Source organism: Balaenoptera musculus, chromosome 4, assembly GCF_009873245.2.
Source record: "Balaenoptera musculus isolate JJ_BM4_2016_0621 chromosome 4, mBalMus1.pri.v3, whole genome shotgun sequence".
Lineage (NCBI taxonomy): Eukaryota > Metazoa > Chordata > Mammalia > Artiodactyla > Balaenopteridae > Balaenoptera > Balaenoptera musculus.
In genome coordinates this window covers 144,269,837-144,289,699 of record NC_045788.1, presented here as the reverse complement: position 1 = coordinate 144,289,699, position 19,863 = coordinate 144,269,837, and the positions used below count along the sequence as shown (strand labels likewise).

The 19,863-nt window shown below is 58.7% G+C and overlaps 1 protein-coding gene across 17 annotated transcripts in view; it reads right to left on the bottom strand.

Annotated features, from left to right (window-relative positions):
- Nucleotides 1–2,138: 2,138 nt before the first annotated feature.
- PCBP3 (poly(rC) binding protein 3) overlaps nucleotides 2,139–19,863 on the bottom strand; it is a 211,351-nt gene continuing 193,626 nt past the window's right edge. For 7 of the 17 annotated variants that reach the window (XM_036851546.1, XM_036851561.1, XM_036851547.1 and 4 more), the window contains 6 exons: nucleotides 17,788–17,829; nucleotides 8,407–8,485; nucleotides 7,911–7,970; nucleotides 5,030–5,082; nucleotides 4,063–4,232; nucleotides 2,182–2,910 (listed from right to left, as the gene is read on the bottom strand). In XM_036851546.1, coding sequence (XP_036707441.1) covers nucleotides 2,874–2,910; nucleotides 4,063–4,232; nucleotides 5,030–5,082; nucleotides 7,911–7,970; nucleotides 8,407–8,485; nucleotides 17,788–17,829 — 441 coding nt within the window. In that variant the 3' untranslated portion in view covers nucleotides 2,182–2,873. Of the gene's footprint in view, nucleotides 2,911–4,062; nucleotides 4,233–5,029; nucleotides 5,083–7,910; nucleotides 7,971–8,406; nucleotides 8,486–17,787; nucleotides 17,830–19,863 lie in introns of all 17 variants that reach the window. The other 10 variants (XM_036851544.1, XM_036851559.1, XM_036851553.1 and 7 more) reach the window with 5 other exon arrangements.

Here is a 19,863-nt window from a genome sequence, read left to right as displayed (position 1 = left end):
GAGGGGGAAGGGTAAGTTGGCACGAAGTGAGAGAGTGGCATTGACACCCATACACTACCAAATGTAAAATAGCTAGCTAGTGGGAAGCAGCTGTATAGCACAGGGAGATCGGCTCAGTGCTTTGTGACCACCTAGAGGGGTGGGATAGGGAGGGTGGGAGGGAGGCTCAAGAGGGAGGGGATACGGGGATATATGTATATGTATAGCTGATTCACTTTGTTGTACAACAGAAACTAACACAGCATTGTGAAGCAATTATACTCCAATAAAGATGTGTTAAAAAAAATGCCCATGGACTCTCAAAAAATGAATAAATAAAACTCAATAATAAGAGAACCAAATTAAGAAACGGGCAAAAGGTTTGAATAAACACCTCAGCAGAGAAGGATAGAGGGCAAATGAGCACATGAAAAGATGCTCAACATCATGTTATAAGGGAAATGATAATTAAAACCACAGTGAGTTGCCACTGCATACCCACTTGAATGGCTAATATTAAAAAGACTGAGCACCCCACATGCCGCTGCGGATGTGGAGCGACTGGAACTTCCCTGCAATGTGGAGAGAACATAAAATGGCACAGCCACTGTAGAAACCAGGTGAGCAGATTCTTAAGAGTTAAAGATACACCCGTCATGTGCCCCAGTCACTTCCCTGCTAGGTATTCACCTCCAACAGAGACTTGTACACGCAGCTCACAGCAGTCGTATCTGTGGACACGGAAGGGTGGGCAGCTCCGAAGGGGCCCCGCTCCTCTGGGTGCCGGGCATCAGCCGGGGCTGGTGATGTGCCTGGCACACGAGCATCTCCTCTGGGCCCCACGCCGGGCCCCATGCCGGGTGGCACGAGTGAGGCCCCTCTTCCTGACTCTGGGGGCATCCCGTGTGGTGCCCTTGGGGCTCCTCCAATGGCGCCTGGCCTGCTGCTTCCCGGCCTCTCCCGCCTGGACCGTGGGGCTGGCATATCTCCACTGACACGTCCAGAACTGAGCGCCTGTCTCCCCAACCCTCGTCCGCAGCCTCCCCGTTCATGGAGGGCAAACCGCCTTTCCCGGGCTCAGAGCGAGAGCTTTCGTTCGCGTGGCCTGGATCCTCTTTCTTCCACAGCACACTTCGGATCCAAAGGGAATCCTGCTCGTTCTTCCTTTGGAAGCCTCCAGAACCAAGGCACCTGGCTGAGCCCCACCTCTGTCAGTCCCGCAGCCTCCAGAGCTCCCCTGGCCCCCGTCTCTCCTGTGCCCTCCTGCCCTTCTGCCCTCCTGCCCCAGCTCCAGCTGCTCCGGCCCCGGCCGCCCCTCCACCGGCTCTTCCCCTCCAGATGCGTGCGCAGCGGGGCCCGCACCTCAGCCCCCCCAGCCTGCACCTCCCGGGGCCCCACGGTGAACGCTGCACTTCCCACGTCCTCCTCACGGCTGGCTCTGCCCACGGCCGCTCTGGCTCTCTAAGGCACTTCCTCACCCTGCCTACCGGCCACCCGCCACCCCAAAGCTGACCGAGGTGCCCAGAGGGAGGCCCGCGTCCACCTCGTCCCCGCCACCTCCCGGGCCCTGAGCGAGGCCGGCACGGTGGGTGCGTGAGTGAACGGCAGCCCTGAAACTTGGGCTTCCGGTGTGGCCGGTGCCGCTATGCTGTGCACCCAGCCTCGACCAGGGGACTCCAGGGAGGGCGGGGGAGTGTGCCTGGGCGGCCCGAGCACCGGAGGCCTGGCCGGAGCCTAGGGAGCGGGGCAGACGAGGAGGGCCTCCTGCCAAGGGGCGGGCACCAGGGCAGGCCCTCCGGCCACGCGGACTCCCAGCGATGCGGGGAGGGTGGTGCCCCCTGCGGGGCTGTCCTGGCCTCACCTCCCGGCCGCCCACCTGCTCGGGGCCCGTGAGCCCGCATCTGACACGAGCAGGCAGAGCTGTCTGCCCCGGGCCTGGGCCCCCCAGGGCTTCAGCGCCGAGAGGGGTGCAGGGGGCTCCCAGGGTGAGCGCAGGCGAACTGAGCCGGGAGGAGGGCGCATGCGGGCTCCCGCTGGGGAGCGCAGGGCCACCGTGCCCGGGGCGCGGCGGGGCAGCAGCCTTCCTCCCCGACGCTGGGCTGGGAATGGCATCGCTGCCCCCACGCAGTTTTGCAAAAGTAAAACCAGAAGAGTCGTGGAAGTCAGACAATGACTTGTTTAAAGGTGGGAGAGGGTGGGAGCGCGATTTGGGTGAGAAGGAGCTGCTCCTTGGGCGGCAGGTGGCCGCACGAGCATCGGGGGAGGTCTGAGTGCGGGGGGCACAGAGAGGAGCCAGAACCGAGGGGCAGCGCACAACGTTTATTGAGCTGGGACGTGGTGCGGAGGCGCCTCCGGCCGGTCCCCACTCTCAGCCCCGAAGACGCCCGGGGCCCAGAACCCCCGCTTCGCCCCGCACCCTGGGTCAGGACCCCGAGCCTTCCTTTCTCCTGCCCTCGGACAAAGGGAGATGTGCACCCTACCTGGCGCTGACCCGCGTGGCCACGGGAGCCGAGGCCGAGGGACCGGGGAGGGGCAGCTCCCTGCGGCCACAGCTCCTGGGGCTTGGAGGGGACGGCTGCCGGAAGTGCCGTCCAAACGTCAAACCAAGTCTTAAAACAGTTACACGGACACTAAGGAACAACGTTTCTAAAACGTCACAGATGCGAGTGGCCCCAAAGCATTTAAAATAATGAACACGGCATGCCAACGCGTGAGGAGACGGGCGTCAGTGAACTTGAAGCAGTGTCGGGGCGGAGCCGGGGGCTCACAGACACAGATAGAGTGCTGTGGGTGCATCTCTAGGGCACAGACACCTTCTGTAGTAAAGAAACCTCTATATCTGCAAGGGGGTGGGCGGTCTGCACAGGTGGCGAGCGGTGGGGACGTCGGCAGGGTTAGAGCGCGCCCATCCCGGTGACCTCGGACGTCAGCCTGGAAGAGACAAGGGCACAGGGCACAGGTCACCACGTCCTCACAGACGGAGGAGTCCTTAGAGCCTTGCCCCTCCCTCTTCATTGCCATGGACGGTCCTGGCTCACAGCGCAGTGGCCACTAGCTGAGGACCAGGGACCAGAGCCACGGGGCCTTCCTCCCCGGCCACAGGGGCCCGTGTAACTGTCACCACATGGTGGGGTGACGACAGCCACCAGGACAGGCCCAGGCTGCCACAACCGTTTCTAGGGCCACTGCCGGGAGGGGCATGGGAGTGACACTGCCGGGGAGAGGGACGCAGGGCCCTTGTGCCGCGCGGCTCTGGAGGCTTCCTGGGTGTGGTCGCCCTCAGCAGGGAGGCCGAGGGTGGGGCCCGCTATGCCCAGGAGCTCCGCCCTGGCTCTCGGGCCATAGGACCTCCGTCTGCCCCAGCGCATGACTTCAGATCCTTGCACGGTTCCCTGACAGCCGCCCACCAAGTGTCTGGGTCGGGGGGATCTTTACAACCACAGATGTGTGAGAGCAGAGAAACGCAGTGACCTGTTCCCTGAAACTACGGAGCCTTTTATGCTGACCTTCAATGACCCCAGACCCAGGCCTCTGCCGAGCAGAGAACGTGGGGTGGGCACAGGGCAGGTGCTGGCCAGGCCACCCCCAGCTTGTCCCCGTGGGCAGAAGGCCGGAGGTCCCAGGAAAGGCCAGTGAAGCAGCCCCTCCTCAGCTCCAAAGCGCAGGGACCACCCAGGTGTGCGGAGCTGGCAGCACGGCTACGAGGCTGGCGGTGGCATCACAGGGCCCGGACCCTCCCACTGCACAGGGATAGGCAGGAGGCAGGCTGGCCCTCACACCTCCCTGTGGCTGTGAAGAGTGAGGCCCAGAGGCTTGGCTTCAGACGCCCCGAGACGCTGGCCTCCCCACAGTTTGCCGCCTGAGGCGCCAACGCCTAGCGACTTGTCTGGGGCCGTGCGGGCACCACTGGAGGTGAAAGGTCAGGTGTGAGAGTGCAGAGGAGCGTGTGGGCCCGCGTCCACCTGGAGACTGTCTCCGTCACGCTCCACCCCCCGCGCCCCTGCACAGCTGGGAGAGAGAAGCCCCGGGAGGCAGCCCGTGCAGGCCGCCCTGTGCAGCCCCGAGCGGGCTGGCCGGCCTCACCTGGCGTTGATGAGGTACTGGGCAAGGCTGATGTTGGCCGGGGTCCCCGTGATGGTGATCTGGCGCTCTGACGACCCCTCTGTGGCATTGGCGATTTTGATCTGAGCTCCAGACATCTGTCGAATTTCATTGATTTTGGTCCCCTGGCGTCCAATTATGCAGCCTATTAGCTGGAAGAAAGGACGGAGGAGCTTCTTAGAGGAGAATCCACCGCAGCCCGTGTGCGGTGCGGAGCCGCTGGGGAACTTGCAGGAAGCGCTGCTTTGGGCCGCCCACCCCCAGCACATCACAGGCTCCAGAGGGAAGAGGCACGCCCACCCCGCTCCTGCTGGAGGACGGGAGCCGCGGGTGCCTGGCCTCTGCTTGGCCTCGACAGCAAGAAGTCCCGACAAATCAAGACACAGCGGTTATGCGGCCGCATCACCTGGCCCAGCGTCCTCTGTGGGCCCGAGGCCGTGTTAGCCCCTCTAGGCCACGCCCTCGGGCTGGAGGGATGTATGTTTGAGTGGACACGGGAGCTGGAGAGGCGGTGTCCCCAGCCATCACCATGCCCCACCCAGGCAGCTGCCCCTCTAGGACACGTGCCCCACACCTGCCCTGTTGTCTTGGTTTGGGGATCGGAGTCAACATTCTTAAGATAAACCAGGGATCCAGAGGATGGCTGGGAGATAACTGAGTGTGTGAGGGGAGTGTGTGAGGCCCTCCGAGGGCCCATGGGGCACTTCTGGGCCACCTACTCCCAGGGCTGACCCTGAACCAGGCAGGGCCTTCAAATGGGGGCAGCCGGGGTCCCCAGGCAGCTCCGGCATCTGAATTCCGAGTCAACCCTGAAGCGCCACCAGCTCCTTCCTTGGCTGGTATCTCGGGGGTGACATCACCCACCCCCATGGGCACTAAGCTGCTTAACCAGGGCGGGGGGGGGCAGGGGCACACATGGGCTCAGGATGGGCGAGGCCGGCATACTCACATCATTGGGAATGGTGAGCTCATGAGTGCTGGCTGGGGGGCTGGCGTCCAGACCTGGGCACAGCGAGGGGAGACGGTTAGGCGGGCAGAAGGTTGCTCCCGCTGCACCCGGCGCTCGGCCCCGCTGGGCCGGCAGGCAGGCAGGGCCAGGGGCTGCCCAGGGGAGGGTCTGCACAGCCGGGGGCCGGGGCCTGTGAGCGCTCAGCCCCAAACTGCCACCGCCCTCCTGACCCCAGCGTCTCTCAAACAAGGAAAAGGAACCCAGCAGGATGCAGGTTCACTTTTTCGTTCTGGGCATGACATGATGTCACTTGTCTGCTGTGTTGTGCAGTCTCTCGAGACACCCTTCACAGACACCCTGGTGGCTCTGCCTGGCGCCCCGGGTACGGGCCGCACTGGTCACGCCAGCCCTGGGTGCCCACCCTCCCTCCCCCAGACCCGACAGCAGGCCTCCTCGGCTGCGCCTGTTCCCTCCCACGCTCTGCGGCCCCCGCCCCCGGGCAGCGCTTCCGGTGGCGGGCAGGGAGGCCCAAGAGCCTGGCAGGGGAGGCCGTGCCTTTCCACAGGGCGTCCTGGGCTGAGACCCAGGCCCAGCTCATCACACGCCCAGCTTCTGTCTTCACAAATGTCAGCTCAGCACCCACCAAATCAGAGCCAGCCTCTCAGGGTTCAAGGACAAGATCCACACTTACTTTGGAAACAGTGACCACAAAACGCAGGGGGCTGTGAGGGGCCCAGAAGGGAGGGAGGGTCTGCCCTCGCGGGTGAATGCTGGGGCAGACACACTCCTGTGTACGAGGTGCTTCCATCCCGTCAGGAGGCGTCTCAAACTCAAAACCCACAGCCGAGACCCTGCTCTTCCTGCCCCGGACCCGTGTGTCCCAGTGTCGTGGGGCCCGCAGCTCAGCCCAGACCCGGAGGCCCCAGCTCCACCCGCCTTCCCCGTGGCACACTATCGCAGGCCCGGCTCACGCACCTTCGGAATATTCCGGAACCTGAGCCCTCTTCCCACGCCACGCTCCTCCCTCCCTGGCCCCTGCCCCTCAGGCTAATCCCCGCAAGGCCCCGAGGGGTCCCAAGAAAGGCGACTGCCCGGCCCCCGGCCCCACAGGCACCCTCCTCCGCGGCATGTGTGTCCCCGGAACCAGATGTGCCGTGGCCATTGGTGTCGAGGACACAGGGACCCGATGAGACCGGGCCTGTTCTGGGGCCCGCGGCGCACGGGGCTCAGCTATGCTGAACGAACTAACTCACCCCAGACCATCCATCATTTTTCTGTTACGCAGCTAAACCTGGAGTTTCTGTTCTTTATCTCTTTTCATAAAGGTATTATCAATAGTCACTTAGTTGTTCAACCATCTATATACATTCAATCTTTAGTGACACTTAAAATGTCACTTAAGAGATTTCCTTGGTCCCAAGTCCCGTGCGGTGCCTCCTGGTTTGGGTGACACAAGCTGGGGGTCACAGCCGTTCACCTAGCTTATGACTTTTCATCAAGGGGACTTTCTTTCAAAAGGTGCCGAAGTCAAACCCAGCGGTGAGCTACCCTCTCATGAATCGTGAACGCTGCTTCCCCAACACAAACCCCAGCTGCCTGGGAAGCGGCGTGGCGTGGCCTTCAGGGTGAGGACGACCAGCAGACACCTCTCGTCACCGCCCAGCCTCCCTGACCCGCGGCCGTGGCGGGAGCGTGCGCGTGTGCGTGTGCAAGTGTGGTGTGTGAGCGCTCTGGGTCCACGGGGCCTTGGAGAGGGAGGTCGTCACAGGGGCATGTGAACATGGGTCCCACGTCCCCGAGGCCGTGCTGGGAGGGCCGTGTTGGGGTGGGGTGGGGGCCGTGTGTCCCGGGTAAGCCCGGCGCTTGGAGTCCCCAGGTTGTCTCCTGGAGACGATGGCTGGGCAATTATCTGCAATCACGTTATAAACTGTACAGACACCCAAACATGTGTTATCACCAGACACACAACTTTGTAAAGGTTGGTATCCAGTTCCATAATCAGAAACATTCTATAAATGTTCTACTCTAGTTTTCACTCATTCAGTTCTGCACTAACTTAATTAAAGGCTGCACTGAGAAGAAACCCACAGTGAGAGCATGGAGCACCAGAGCTGGGGTCCCAGCTGGAGAGACGCCTCCTGAGCCCCGTGGCCTCAGCTGGGCCCACGTGGTCCTGAGGGATGGGTGAGGGGCGGACGCACCCTGAGGCCCGGAACACGCCAGCGGGGGTGACAGCTACGACCCCTGCCAACAGTCCTCTCCCGCATTTCCCCTTCAGCCGGCACTCGCTCTTCTGCTCTGACCCAGGCTTTCACGAGGCCCGTGTGGGTGGGGATGGGAGCATGGGGGGCGCCTCCCTCCCAGGGAACCTGGCAGGTCAGGGCCACATGCCTCCAGTGGCTTTGCTCCCCAACGGCCTGTCAGCGGGCCGCGACCACTGCTCCAAGCCTGGGTGACAGGACCTGCGGATCCACGCCCTGCCCCGCCCTGTCCGGGGAGCGTTTTAGTGCAAATCCAGCCCACAGTGATCTCATCTCCCATGAAACACATTTCTGGAAGGCACACAGCGTGGTCAACCCTTCACTCCAGGCCCCCACACGCTGTGCCACTGGGAGAATAAGTGACACACAGGCGGGGCCTCTGGATGACAGGGCAGCTGTGCCCCGAGCCCAGTCAGAGCCGACCCACCACGCTCCCAGCAGGAACGGGGCGGAAGCTGGGAGCCGCGTGTGCAGACCTGGGGCCAGCCACTTGGGCCCCGGCCCTGGGTGGCGCCGGCGTCCCTTCCCCGAGGCGCTTGGCCAGCAGGCCCCTCGCCCCCTCCTCCCGCCAGGTCCCTTCCTGGCCTGCTTGCTCTCCCTTTAGCGTGGTTTTCTTTTACCTGACGACTGGCCCATCAGATTTTGAGCTTCTTCGGAGGAGTGTAAAGGCAGCTTTTCTCCTGGAGAGCAAAGAAGAAACAGATTTAATGTTTTGCCCTCAAGGAGAGAAGCAAGGTCACTTCAACTAGGGAAGCTCAAAGTCTGACTGGTGTGCCGCTCCGAGCTACGGGGGCGCCGTCCCGGGCGAGCCGCCCTGCGGGTGCACCACCTCCTGCAGGAGGGCCCCCCCGACGGCCGGTGGGCAGCACAGAGCAGGGTGGACCCTCGGGGGGGGGGGTGTCTCCTTCAGGAAGGCCAGCTGTAGGGTGACTGCCCCGTCACGGAGACGCACAGAGATACCCCCGCCCACCCGCGGCAGCGTGCACAGCGCCGCGTCCCTGGCCCTCACTCCAGAGCTGCGCTTGGTCCGCTCACTGCCCTGAACACAGACCGCTCGGAAAGAGAAAGGCCCCAGGTGAGAAGAGAGGAGGTCAGAAAGGGCGGCTGGGTACGTACCGGGGAAAGCGGGGTTGGTCTGTCCGAGGGGAGGAAAGGGGGTTTGCTGCATGGCCAGCTGGTGGAGCTTGGTCAACTGCTGGGGTAGGAGGGACACGAGAGCTAAGAAGGTTATTGTCATTGAGTACAAGTCACACCAAGTTAAAAACGCGTAACGGAAGTCTGCACAGATAGATAGAAAGGGGGCCATGCGACACATGGCAGACGCAGCAGCACGCAAGGACTTGGCCTGGGATAACCAATGGGCCGTGGTTGGTTGGCAGGCACATTGAGTCCTTCCCCCCCTCGGCCCCTGGCCAGGCAGGCCCCCGGGCTCCACGGGGAGGGTCTAGAGCCACAGAGCAGGACCCGCTGGGCCCCAAGTGCCTCAACGTCACGCTGTCACTCGCAGGACCCACTCACGTCGGTGGGTTGGCTTCCTTCTGCAAACCTGGGCCTGGCCCACTCCACGGCCGGCATCCTCCCCTGCAGGCCCTCGCTCTACCCATGGGGCGACTTGGAGGGGCCACCTGTGGGGCCCACCGCCCACCCCCTGCGGCCTCCAGGATTACAGGAAGCAGTGCTGGAAGGCTCCGCTAAGGGAGCTGCAAGGGCCGCCAAGAGGGTGCAGGGCTCCTACGGGGGGGGGTCCCACACCTATACCCCTTCCCCCCACCCCCTATGCCCCATCCGTTGTCACCTGTCCCTTGGCCCCCATCCCCCAGCCACTAGACATTGGTGGGGGCTTTGAAATGCAGTTTCTTTAGTTATTTTATCTGAGCTTCATTTCTTAAATAAACACTACAAATAACAGAAGATAAAGGTAAACGTGGTGCGCCTTGGCCACCTAATAGGGGCTGTCTGAATGCTGGGACCCCCCCGGCCTTGGAGACTTCCGGGCGCATCCTCAGCCCTGGCTCACCCACTGGCCCGGCCCACATCTTCAGCCGAGCGGAGGGAGGGCCAGGACATTCCAGGACGTGCACTCAACTCCCAACCTTCACAAAGGAAGCCCAGCCCGAATGCTTCCAGAGCCCGGAGGCCGGCATGGGGACTCCACGGAGCCCCTGCGACTGGCAGGTGTGGGCACCCAGGGAGCGTCGAGGGCGTCCCCAGGTGAGACGAGGGTCTGACCAGTCACCACGTGGGTCCCATTCTGCAGAACGTGTCGGGGGTGGGGGCAGGTCCGAGCGCTGGGATCTCCACGTCCCTGGCCTTCACGGGCGAGCCCTCGGGCGACAGAGGAGTGGGTATGCTGCTGGCCTTCCAGGGGCCAGGCGCGCTCTCCTAACAAATGCCGAACACCCCTTCGCAGTACGTGGGGGATCACGGCTGCCCCACGGGGGGCCCCTCCCGAGAGCCCGCCACCCCGTCCCGTGTCCGGCAGGTGCGGCCGTGGGACAGGGCTGGTGGCGCGCTGGCCGGCCAGTCCGGCCTCCTCCTGCATCCACAGGTCGGGGTCCAGGGGCCGAGTTGTGCCCAGCCTATGGCCTCCGGGCACACCTTCCCGTTACAACCTCCACTGTGCAGCCGCTGGGATGTGGGTGGGCTGTCGCTGCAGCCAAACTTCGGTGTCTCCTGGCCGCTTCTGTAGCATCTGCCAGCGCAGGGCTGTCTCTTCCCTCCCTCCCTCCCTGGAAGCGGTAAGCCCACCGTAAAAGCAGCCCTCCCCCACCCCAGGCCTCTCCCCACGCTGGGGGTGGGCCTGCTCGGAGAGAACTGGCCTCATCCCAGATTCAGCTGTCATGCCTGGCAGCTCTGGGGAGGGGACGTGGTGACCTGGGGTCAGATTCAGCTCTGAGGGTCCCCAGTGAGGTGGGGCCGGGGGCTGACAGCACACCTGCTGCGCGGCAGGTCTGCCCTGTGACTGACACCGCTGGGCTAAGCGTGGCCTGGGCAGACGTGCACAGAAGCCCCCTGAGAAAGGTGTCAGAAGAGCACACCCGGGAAACACCGCTATGGGGACACCAACCCAAGTCTTGGGGACAAGAGGTGTGAGGGGACCTGTACCTCCCAAGCCACGGGTGAGATGACCTGCAGGGAAGGCGCTGAAGGGTGGGAGACCCCGCTGCGCGGCTCGGGCACCCTAGCTCCTCTTTCCAGGGGCCCGTAAGAAAGGTGGCAAGGACCCATGGGCGTCGGGGCATGCGGGTGTGTGTGGGGGGCACCGACTGGGTCCTGCAACCCCGCCTCCCCTGAGCACATCGTCACCCCGAGTTACGGGGACACCGGGCGGGGTCTGCGCCCCGAGCCCACCCACACAGAGCGCTGGAACCGGGTCTAAGGTCTCCTCACAAGGAGGTAACACAGGTTCCTAGGATGGAGGAGGAAACCCCGTCTCTGGAGACAACAAACATCCAGTGGGCTGTCCAGAGCCCAGCCCAGGGCAGGCAGGCCACCTGCTCTGACCGTCACTGGGATTTCGTGCAGACGCCGCACTGGAGCAAGAAGCGCCGCCTGGCGCGGGACTGGCGTCCTGGGGGCTCCAGCCCTTCACCCGGGGGCCGGGCGCCAGCGAGGAGCCCGAGGGGCGGCCCTGCGGCACCGGAAGGGCCTAAGGGGCCTCGGCCAGGCTGCTCTCTGCTCCTGGTCTGCGACGTCACCCCCGTCACATGCTTATGTGTCCGACGGCCGGGCTGGCATGGTCCCCATGAGGGCAGGGCCCTCTCCTATCTGTCCCTGAGTCTCCAAGAGTGCACTGCTGTGCATTGGTCAAGATGGCAGGGGAGAGCGGGGCTCTGGGGGCGGGAGAACTGGTCGGAGTCAGCTCCAGCATTGACCAGCTTTGTGGAGATGGGCACATCTGGTCTCCGTGGGCCTCGTGCCCCCGTCTGCGAGGCCCGGTGCCACGTGAGGGATGGGCAGGCTGAAGTGCTGCCCACGTGAGTTGGGGGTGAATGAACATCGCAAACTAGCGGGGCATCCCCACCTGGCCACCCACAGCCCCTGCACCCACGGGTGCTCCTCTGGTCCCTCCATCACCTGCTCACGGTTAAACGGATGAGCCCATTGGCCACGCGTGTTACGGGCACAGCCAGATAACCCGCGAGGTGGGCTCCGCTCACACCTGGCAAGTCTGGCACTCAGAAGTTCAGTGATTCAGGCCCTGACCTGTCCCACTGCAATGGATTTGCTGCTTTGTATGAAACAGTGGCCACACCAGCAAATAGATCCCCTCTCAGGCACCCACGAATATAAAGTGACATCTTGGGAAGGACTGACCGGACGGTGGGGCCTGGAGGAGCACCCGTCCCGCGAGTGGGTGGGCGATGGGTGTCAGCTGGCATCTCTCTGTCTTGGCTCTGCCCTTAACTTTGCCTCCATTTCTACATTTGTAAAGGAGGGAGCAGCACAAAGTGCTAAGGGCACTTCCCACTTTTTGAGATATTTCTGCCATAAAACAAAACAAAGCAAAACAAGAGAATCAGACTTTCTAATCTGGCCAGTACCTACAAACCACTGGGAGGGAGGACTGGAGGGGAGGGCGGAGGGCGGAGCCAGCGGGCAGGCGTCACGTCACGGACATTTCTCCATAACTGCCTTTTCCACTTAACGCTGTGTCAGCACACAAAACAGAGACAAATACTCAACACGGACAAATACTGAAGTCAGGAGGATTCACAAGCATACAGCTCCACGAGTCAGCACCAGATGGACATGCCACGCACCGGCACTCACACCTAGGGACGCGCCACCTCGTGGTTTAGTCTGCAAGTCCTGTTTCCTCTTCTGTGAAATGCTTGTGTCTTTTGCCCATTTTGCTATTGGGTTGTTTTTCGCTGATTCACGTGAACTTATGTATTTCAGATACTAATCCTATTTCAGTTATATGTGCTGAAAAGATCTTTTCCCCACTCTCCTTATGGAGCCTTGAGAGAAACAGAATTTAAAAACTTTAATGTAGTTGAATTCATCACTATTTTCTTTATGGTTTGTGCTTCTGTTTTAGGAAATCCTTCCCTGATCTGTGAACTGAAAGATACTGTTTTCTTCTAAAAGTGTTAAATTTTTCTCTCTCGTGTTGAAGTTCTTGGTACATAAGGAGTGTTTTTTTTTGTTTACGTTATAAAGACTATCCTATCAGATACTGTCTGAATAACTAGCTTGATGATTCTTGGCTTTTGCTCTTTCACGTAAAATTCAAAACAGCCTGCGGGGATTTTGTGTGCAATTGTACTGCATCCGTACCTCAACCTGGGAAGATCTTTGGTGTCGTTTCCAGGAGGATCGTGTGTCTCTCCATTCACTGTGGTCTTCTGGTCTTCTTTAACTTTCAATAACGACAAGATTTTTTAAAAAAATTCACCTTTTAATTATTGATTTCAATTCACTTGCTTTATGGGGAGAGAGTCATCTATCTGATTCCAATTTTTGAAAGATGGTGAGTCTTCTTTACGGTCTAGTGTGTGATCAAGCTTTGTAAACGTTTTCATGAATTCAGTAGCTGTGCTGGGGGAGTGTTCGGTGCACGTCGGTTAACTCGGGCTCACGTTGTACTGTCAGAATCTGTTTGTACTTGTCTACTTGGCCTTCATTGAAAGAGGTCTGTTAAGGTTTCACTGCAACATCTGTTAATTTCTCTTAATGGTTTGTTAATTTTTTCCTTTATATATGTTTGAGGCTATGTTTTAGGTGCAAACTTAAATTGTTTTATCTTCTAGTGAAGCATTTATCAATAAGTAATGACTAAGTAATTTCCTTTAAAGTTTTTTTTTTCCCCACTAACAATAATAATGGTGTATTGTGTCATTGGGTTAGTATTTTCCTAGAATAGGTTTTCTATTCTTTTAATTATTCTAGGTCCTTACTCTTTACGTGTGTCTCTTGAAAAAAAAAATGATTTTTTTTTTTGTTTTTGTTTGCTTGTCTCTTTGTTTAGCTTTTCTTAAAAAACTTTCTGATAGCCTTTGTTTTTTAACTGGAAAGTTTCTCCCGCTTTGATCACAATTACCCACAGATGTAGACTAATTTCTGTCATCTTATTTTAATTGCCCTGATCTTCAAGGGTTTATTTTCTTTTTTTTCATTCCCTTTGTTTTGTACTGATTAATCTTTTCCTGTCACCCACTTTCCCCTCCGTACCTTTATGGAAGTTACGAAAGTGAACATGTTTCTGATAGTCACCACTTTGAAATTTTAACACGTACATTTAGTCTCAATTCAATATCTTTGCCTTCCTCCTGAACGATACAACGACCTACAGGACGTTTTAATCCCCTCAGCCACATCCTAATCTTACGTATGTGATTGGTGCCCATTTAGTTCTGTTATGTTAATCCCAGCAATTAGATAGCATTGATTTTGATTTTACAAAGTTTGTTTTCATTGACCCAAATGTTTAAATTTTAATGTAGTCAAAAATATCAATGTTTTCTTTATGATTTGTGCTTATGTTAAGGAAAGAAATGGTAATTTTTTTTGCTCACCATTCTTTCTTGCATTTATAGTCTTCCTTCTGGGATCATTTTCCTTCTACTGACGGGCATCCCTTAGAAGGTCACAGTTGTTTGTCTGAAAACATCTGTAACTTGGGAGATCCTCTGGAGGTTGAATTTTAGGTTGACAGTTGTTTTCTTTTATTTTGCCACCACAATTGCTCCTTTAGAATATTCCTTCTCTCTCTCCTCTTGGAAGATACACTTTTGGTCTTTGGTGTCATGTGGCTTTACTTGGACACGTCTAAAATGGATTTTGGTTGATCTAGTTGGGGATTTGTTGCGATTCCTGAATGTGAGGATTTTTTTGTTTATTGATTCTGAGAAATTCTCTGTGCTCATCTCTTAGAAGCTTCCCTCCCTCCGTCCTATCCGTTAACCCTGGGACTTCAACTGGATCTGTGTTCTTCCTTCTCAGTCCTCCTTATCGGTGTTTCTCAGACTTTCCATGCAAACAAGTTACCCAGGGTCTTGTGAAAATGCAGATTCTGATTCTGGGAGGGGCGGGCTGAAGGCCCGGCCACTGAAGAGCTCAGCTCCGAGGAGAGGGTGTGCAATCCCGGGGAGAGGGGCGGGGGCAAGAGTTAACCTGCCCCTGTTTCCTGCTCTGCGGCAGGTGGGGCCGGGGCGCCTCCCCACCACTCCGAGCTGCGAAAGGAGAGGATTGAAGATCCTCCCATCTTGGAAGAACAAAGAGCCAGAGGTGCGGGCGTCAGCAGGGTGGCCGTGCAGGGCTCTCACTAGAAGATGCTAGGAGCAGCCTCAATGGCACCTCCCTGCGGGCTCCCGGAGGGGGGACACCGAGGAGGTGGGCGGGGAACGCACTCCATCCCTGGCTGTGTCCACTGTGAGCAGAGCCCCAGGGACCACCGTCCGCACGGGATCTAGCTGTGCGCTCCCACTGGTTTCTTCTACTTACTATGACTCACTCGCTTCCAGTTTCCCCACTGCTACCTCTCTAAGTAAAGAGCTTCCCGGCTAACATGGCGCCCATCTACCCCCAGATACTCAACACCCTCTGCTGAGACCCAGCGTCGCGGGGACCGACAGCTCTGCTGCTCCTGGCCCCCAGCTCTGGCGAGGGCCCCTCGAAGCCCCATGTCCTCACCAGCCCAGGCTCCAAGGGAGGCCGCTGGCCCAGCTGGCTTCTGGTCTCGATTCTGCTCACTTCCAGCACCCCTTTAATGAGGGGATGCTAAGTAAGGGAGTGACTTGGAAACTTTGAAGAGTAGAAATAAGATTCACACGTGAGGGCATGCTTGACATTGACTGATTTCTCCCAGAAGAAACCAGTTTCTTCCCGGTGTAATCAGTACAGCGACAGAAAGAGCGGAGGTGGGAGAGAGCGGTGGTGGCCATGCTGTGTCTGTCCAGGCTTCGCATCTGCTCCTGCGTCCTGAGTTGTGGCCACCATGGTCCTTCCTTGTATCTGAAACTACACCCGACCCCTCGGGCAGGACACATGGGCGGCCGTCCTGGAGCATTCTGGCCGCCAGCCGTGACCAAGGCCTGCAGCTGTGACAGGCCCAGTCATCCAGCAGTCCTTGGCCTCTCCGAATGCCCAAGAGCTATGAGCTTCCAGAAGGATTCTGGTAAAACAAGGGCCGAGGCAGGCAAGAACCTGGAGGGAGACTGGTGAGGGTGGGGCCCTGATTCTTACGTAGGTTAAACCAGAAAGCAGGAAAAACTACGCACATTTTAGCTCTAGAGGAAGAAATGCTCAGCTCTAAGAAGTGTATTTTCTCAAAGTCTGTGCCTGATTTAGGAAGGAATTAGCTGCTGAGATGACAGTGGGTTGTGTGTCAGCCACTGGGGTTGAAATATTCAAATGGTGTATTCAGTTACCTTATAAAATAAATTAGTACTTCCTGTAATTATTATATTTGCGTTCTAAGAAATGAAGCTTTTAAAAAATTCCTACTGAATATTAAGCTCAGATAAAACTGCCTTCCTGGCCACGGTCACTCGTCACCATTTAATTTTGTTTTGAACGATTCTTAGTGATGGTCCAAGACTTCAAGTTTCCATTCCTGCAAGAAAAGCATTTATCAAAGTCCTGCTCTCTTGTCCTAACAGCTGCTCCATCACACGTGCGGCTCTGGAGAACGCAGGGTCCTGCACAAAAGTGCTTTCACGATAAAAAACCAAGTGTTTCAAATCTCTGTCAAACTCAATGAGGCAACCATGTAATAGCTAGCTATAAATTAGTTTAAAATCCAAAAAAAAACTGAAACTACCCATTTTTAAGAGATACTGAGACAATCACATGGAAAGAGCAAAACAACCAATTGATATAAAAACCAATCAACCACACCAATCAAAGTCCCTCGGCCTCGCTAGGTGCGTGTGCTCTAGCCGAGGGAATTCAGACCAGGAGCTCCAGACCAGGAATTCAGGCCTGGAGCGCTGAGGCCTCGGGCAGCAGGGAAGCACAGGTCTGCCATGGGCTGTGGGTCTGAGCCTCATCTCAGACCTGCTCTGGGGTAAACCGTCCCTCATGGCCCAGACCACCGAGTGTGCTGAGTTCTGAGTCTGCTTTTGCACAGAAGCTTTTCCAAAGGCACAAGACCACCAGCCATGGGGAGTGAAGGCTGTGCCACCCTGTAAACCAGCTTCTCCTCTGATCTCCGTCACCCCATGCGGGCGCTCTATTGGGGCCCACGGAACCCACACACCACAGTGCCCGTCCTGACCCCACCAGTGCTATGCTTGCTCACTCCACATGGGTGAAGAGCCCCCTCCCCGGGTTCCAGCACCTGCCGTCCCCTGGGTCACAGCCAACTGTCGTCTGGGATGGGCAGGGCAGGCATCCCCCATGTGGCATCAGGACGGCCCCCAGCCCCGTCTCCATCAGCTTTCTCTGACTTTTGATTCATGTGTGTTGCTTAATGAGGATTTTTTTAAAAAGGAAAAGCCGTTGGTTTTTCTTTTCTATTCAACAGAAACGTCCTGCAATGATAGTGAATTGAATCTCTGTACTTCCAATACACACATGTGCTCAGTGTCAGTGAATTCTTACAACTCTCCCTGCCCTGACTTTACGTCTTAAGGCGGCCGGCTCTTCATCTGCCAGTTCAAAAGCGCGAGCGTCTGCACAAGGTGGGCGGGCATTGCTGTCACCTGCAGTCCCTCTGCCTGGACAGAGCCCGCCCCCCACTGGCTCTCCGAGAGCAGCGCACGTGGACCCGCCTTCCCAGGACAGAGGACACTTCTCGGGTCGGACCTCAGCTTGCTGTGCCTGCGGCCGTGGCGCACAAACCCACCCACCTCTTCCCTCTCTTCCCCGCACCCCGCTGCCCGGGCCAGCAGCGCAGACCTCGCGGCCCAGCCTATCTACAGCCCTGTGGCCTGCGGCCCCGCTGCAGTGTGCTCGGGGCGTCCAGTCCTCCAGCACCAACGCTGCGCTCAGCCTGGAACCCAGTCCGGAGCGGCCCCGGGCGTGGAGCGCGTCCCAACGCTAGGCCAGAGCCTCGTCTGCCGCACGGGGTCCCGGCAGCCTGGATCCCGTGCATGCGTGGACCCTGCCCCGACCGGGGACTGAAAGGGAGCATGTAGCTTCGCCAGGTGTTCAAACGCCCATCCAAGGTATCCCGGCAGACCTGCTGATGGCACATCACCTGCCTGCTCAGGTGCCCACGGGGCCCAAGCTGTCCCTGCCCACCAGGGCAGGCGCCGGGGACACAGCAGCCCGGTGGCCCCCGCCCGAGGCCCCATGTGCCTAGGAATAGCCGGACTGCAGCCACAATCAAAACAATTGGACATCAGGCCAAGTCCTCCACAGGAGCAGAATTAGTGCTAAGAGATTCAAGGTTATTCAGGGCCATATGGATATGACACAGGTCAGGAACACTGAGAACAGTATTAATATTATAGTGTAATATTAATATTAGTAGCGATTGACAGCAGCATGCAGGTAGGAGGGAAGTGGTGACGAGAAGAGAGGTGAAGGGACAGAGTAAAAACTCACATCTGGGTGGGGGATGGCGTACTGTCCCTGGATCGTGTAGGCCTAGAGAGAGAGAGACACCGTCAGCTCGAGAAGCGGCAGCCACGTGTCCCCCACCACGGCCTCCCCTGCGGGACGAGGGCCCTCCTCAGGGAGGGCTTTCCTGTGAGCAGGCCCCGGGCCCTCTGGTTAAGGCCTTGCCCCTTCACGTAGGAGAGGCGACCCTCCCAGGGCCCGGGGTGCCGAGATGGGGGGCAGGGTCCTGGCGTCGAGCCTCCCGGGTCCCTCGGTGGCTGGAGCTACAACCAGACACACGACGGGGCGGGGCGGGGGGGGAGGGGAAGGACCAGGCAGATGGCTTCCGACTCACCCCCCTTGCTCCCCAACTGACAGTATCTAAGAACGATCCGCTTGACCGTTGCCATAGATTCACTGATTATTAACCTTTTGAGAACTGAATCGGCTATCAGAGTAAACACTTTCAGGAAATATTTACTCCAAGAAACCCAAACAACAAAACAGAAAACTTTAAAAGGTGACTCAAAACCAATTTTGCGAACGCCAGGTTAAGTAAGAAATGCACCCAAATCAGCCACAGGTTGGCCGATTGTCCTCCAGCCTCAGAGGACCGGGTGGCTGTTGTGACATGGGGGCAGCGTGCTCTTGGTGGCACAGCTCCCAGAGGGGGCTTGTTCTGCCGTCACCGTGTCACTTGCCTTCAAGACAGTGACTCGGAGCAGCCGCAGCGCGTGTGTGGGCCCCGGAGCCTCTCCCACTGCCCGCCCCACCTGCCTCAACAGTCCCTCAGCCGAGATGCTTCCAGAAACTCACAGCCAGAAAACAAACAAACCACACAGAGTCGAGGGAGAGTAAAGACAAAGACCTGCCACTGGGACTCGGTGAGGTGGAACGTGCGGCACCAGCCACGCTAGGCCTGCAGGTGGGGTGGGCGCAGAGCCCCCGTCTCGGGGAGGCCCGGGCACCTCGTGGGGAAGGAAAGGAACCTGATGAGACACAGCACGCACCGGGGAGGCTGTGCGTGATCGGGGCCGTGGGACGCCACCAGGCACTGCGCCAACGTGTCCCCGAGTGTGACAGGCCCTGGGACAGTGCTGCCCATGTGCTCCCCGGCTGGCAGTTCTTTAGCCCAGACACTTTCAGTCTCTGACTTATCTTTTCATCTCTCAGGTGTTATGGTTTCTAGTTCTACTGGAAGTGCACGGGCCGCCTACCATCATTTCAGGGCAGAGGTACAGACAGACGACAGGTCACAGGTTCCGCCTGGATGAAATCTTTACGGACCGAACCTGCTGGGACGGCAGGAAGTGCCTCTCGGCAGCGGGGACGTGCGGGCGTCTTCACGGGGACGGGGCGAGGCGGGAGGCTCTGAAGCCTGGGTGTGCAGCGCGTCCTGCACGCGGGCGGGGAGGGCCCGGGGCCTGGTACAGTGGCCCCTCTGCCCGCTACCTGCAGCGCCGCGGTGACCCTCCTGTGACTCTGTCCCCCGCCAGCGACCAACACTAGTCAGTCACTGGCCACGCTACCTGTCCCCAGGGCACAGGCGCTGGGTTAAGGTGCTGAGCCCCTGCGAAGCCCACGGTGGCGGTGACCTCGCCGTCCTGACTGCGGGGTGGGTGACGCCCTGCTTTGCCGGCCGGGGCTGGGCTGGGCCCGGGAGGCTGCCAGGCTCTGGCTCGTGTTAACATGCCTCCCCTCTGAATAAAGCCCGCACTTCCCCATGTGGAATCATCGCGGGCTTGCTCGCATGTTGGGGCTGAGGCCACGCAGGTAACTAACCTGCCGCTGATCACGGATGTGTGGCAGGAAAGGAGCTCTGAACGAGGCGGGCCGTCTGCGGCTGCCCTGAACCACGGGGGCTGCTGGAGCCGCTGCCCCCCTCTCCCCGGGGATTCGCCACAAACGCTGCCGCAGGAGCTCAGACCCTGCCCTCACCTCACGGGGCTCAGCGGGAGAGAAACCGGACGAGGTTCCCTTACAGAGCAGAGAAAAACGTGGAGAGTGTGTATTTGCCTCTTTTCCTTCACGGCCCTCCCGTCCTGGGTCATCTGGGAAGTCTCTGTCTTAACTCTCCCTTGA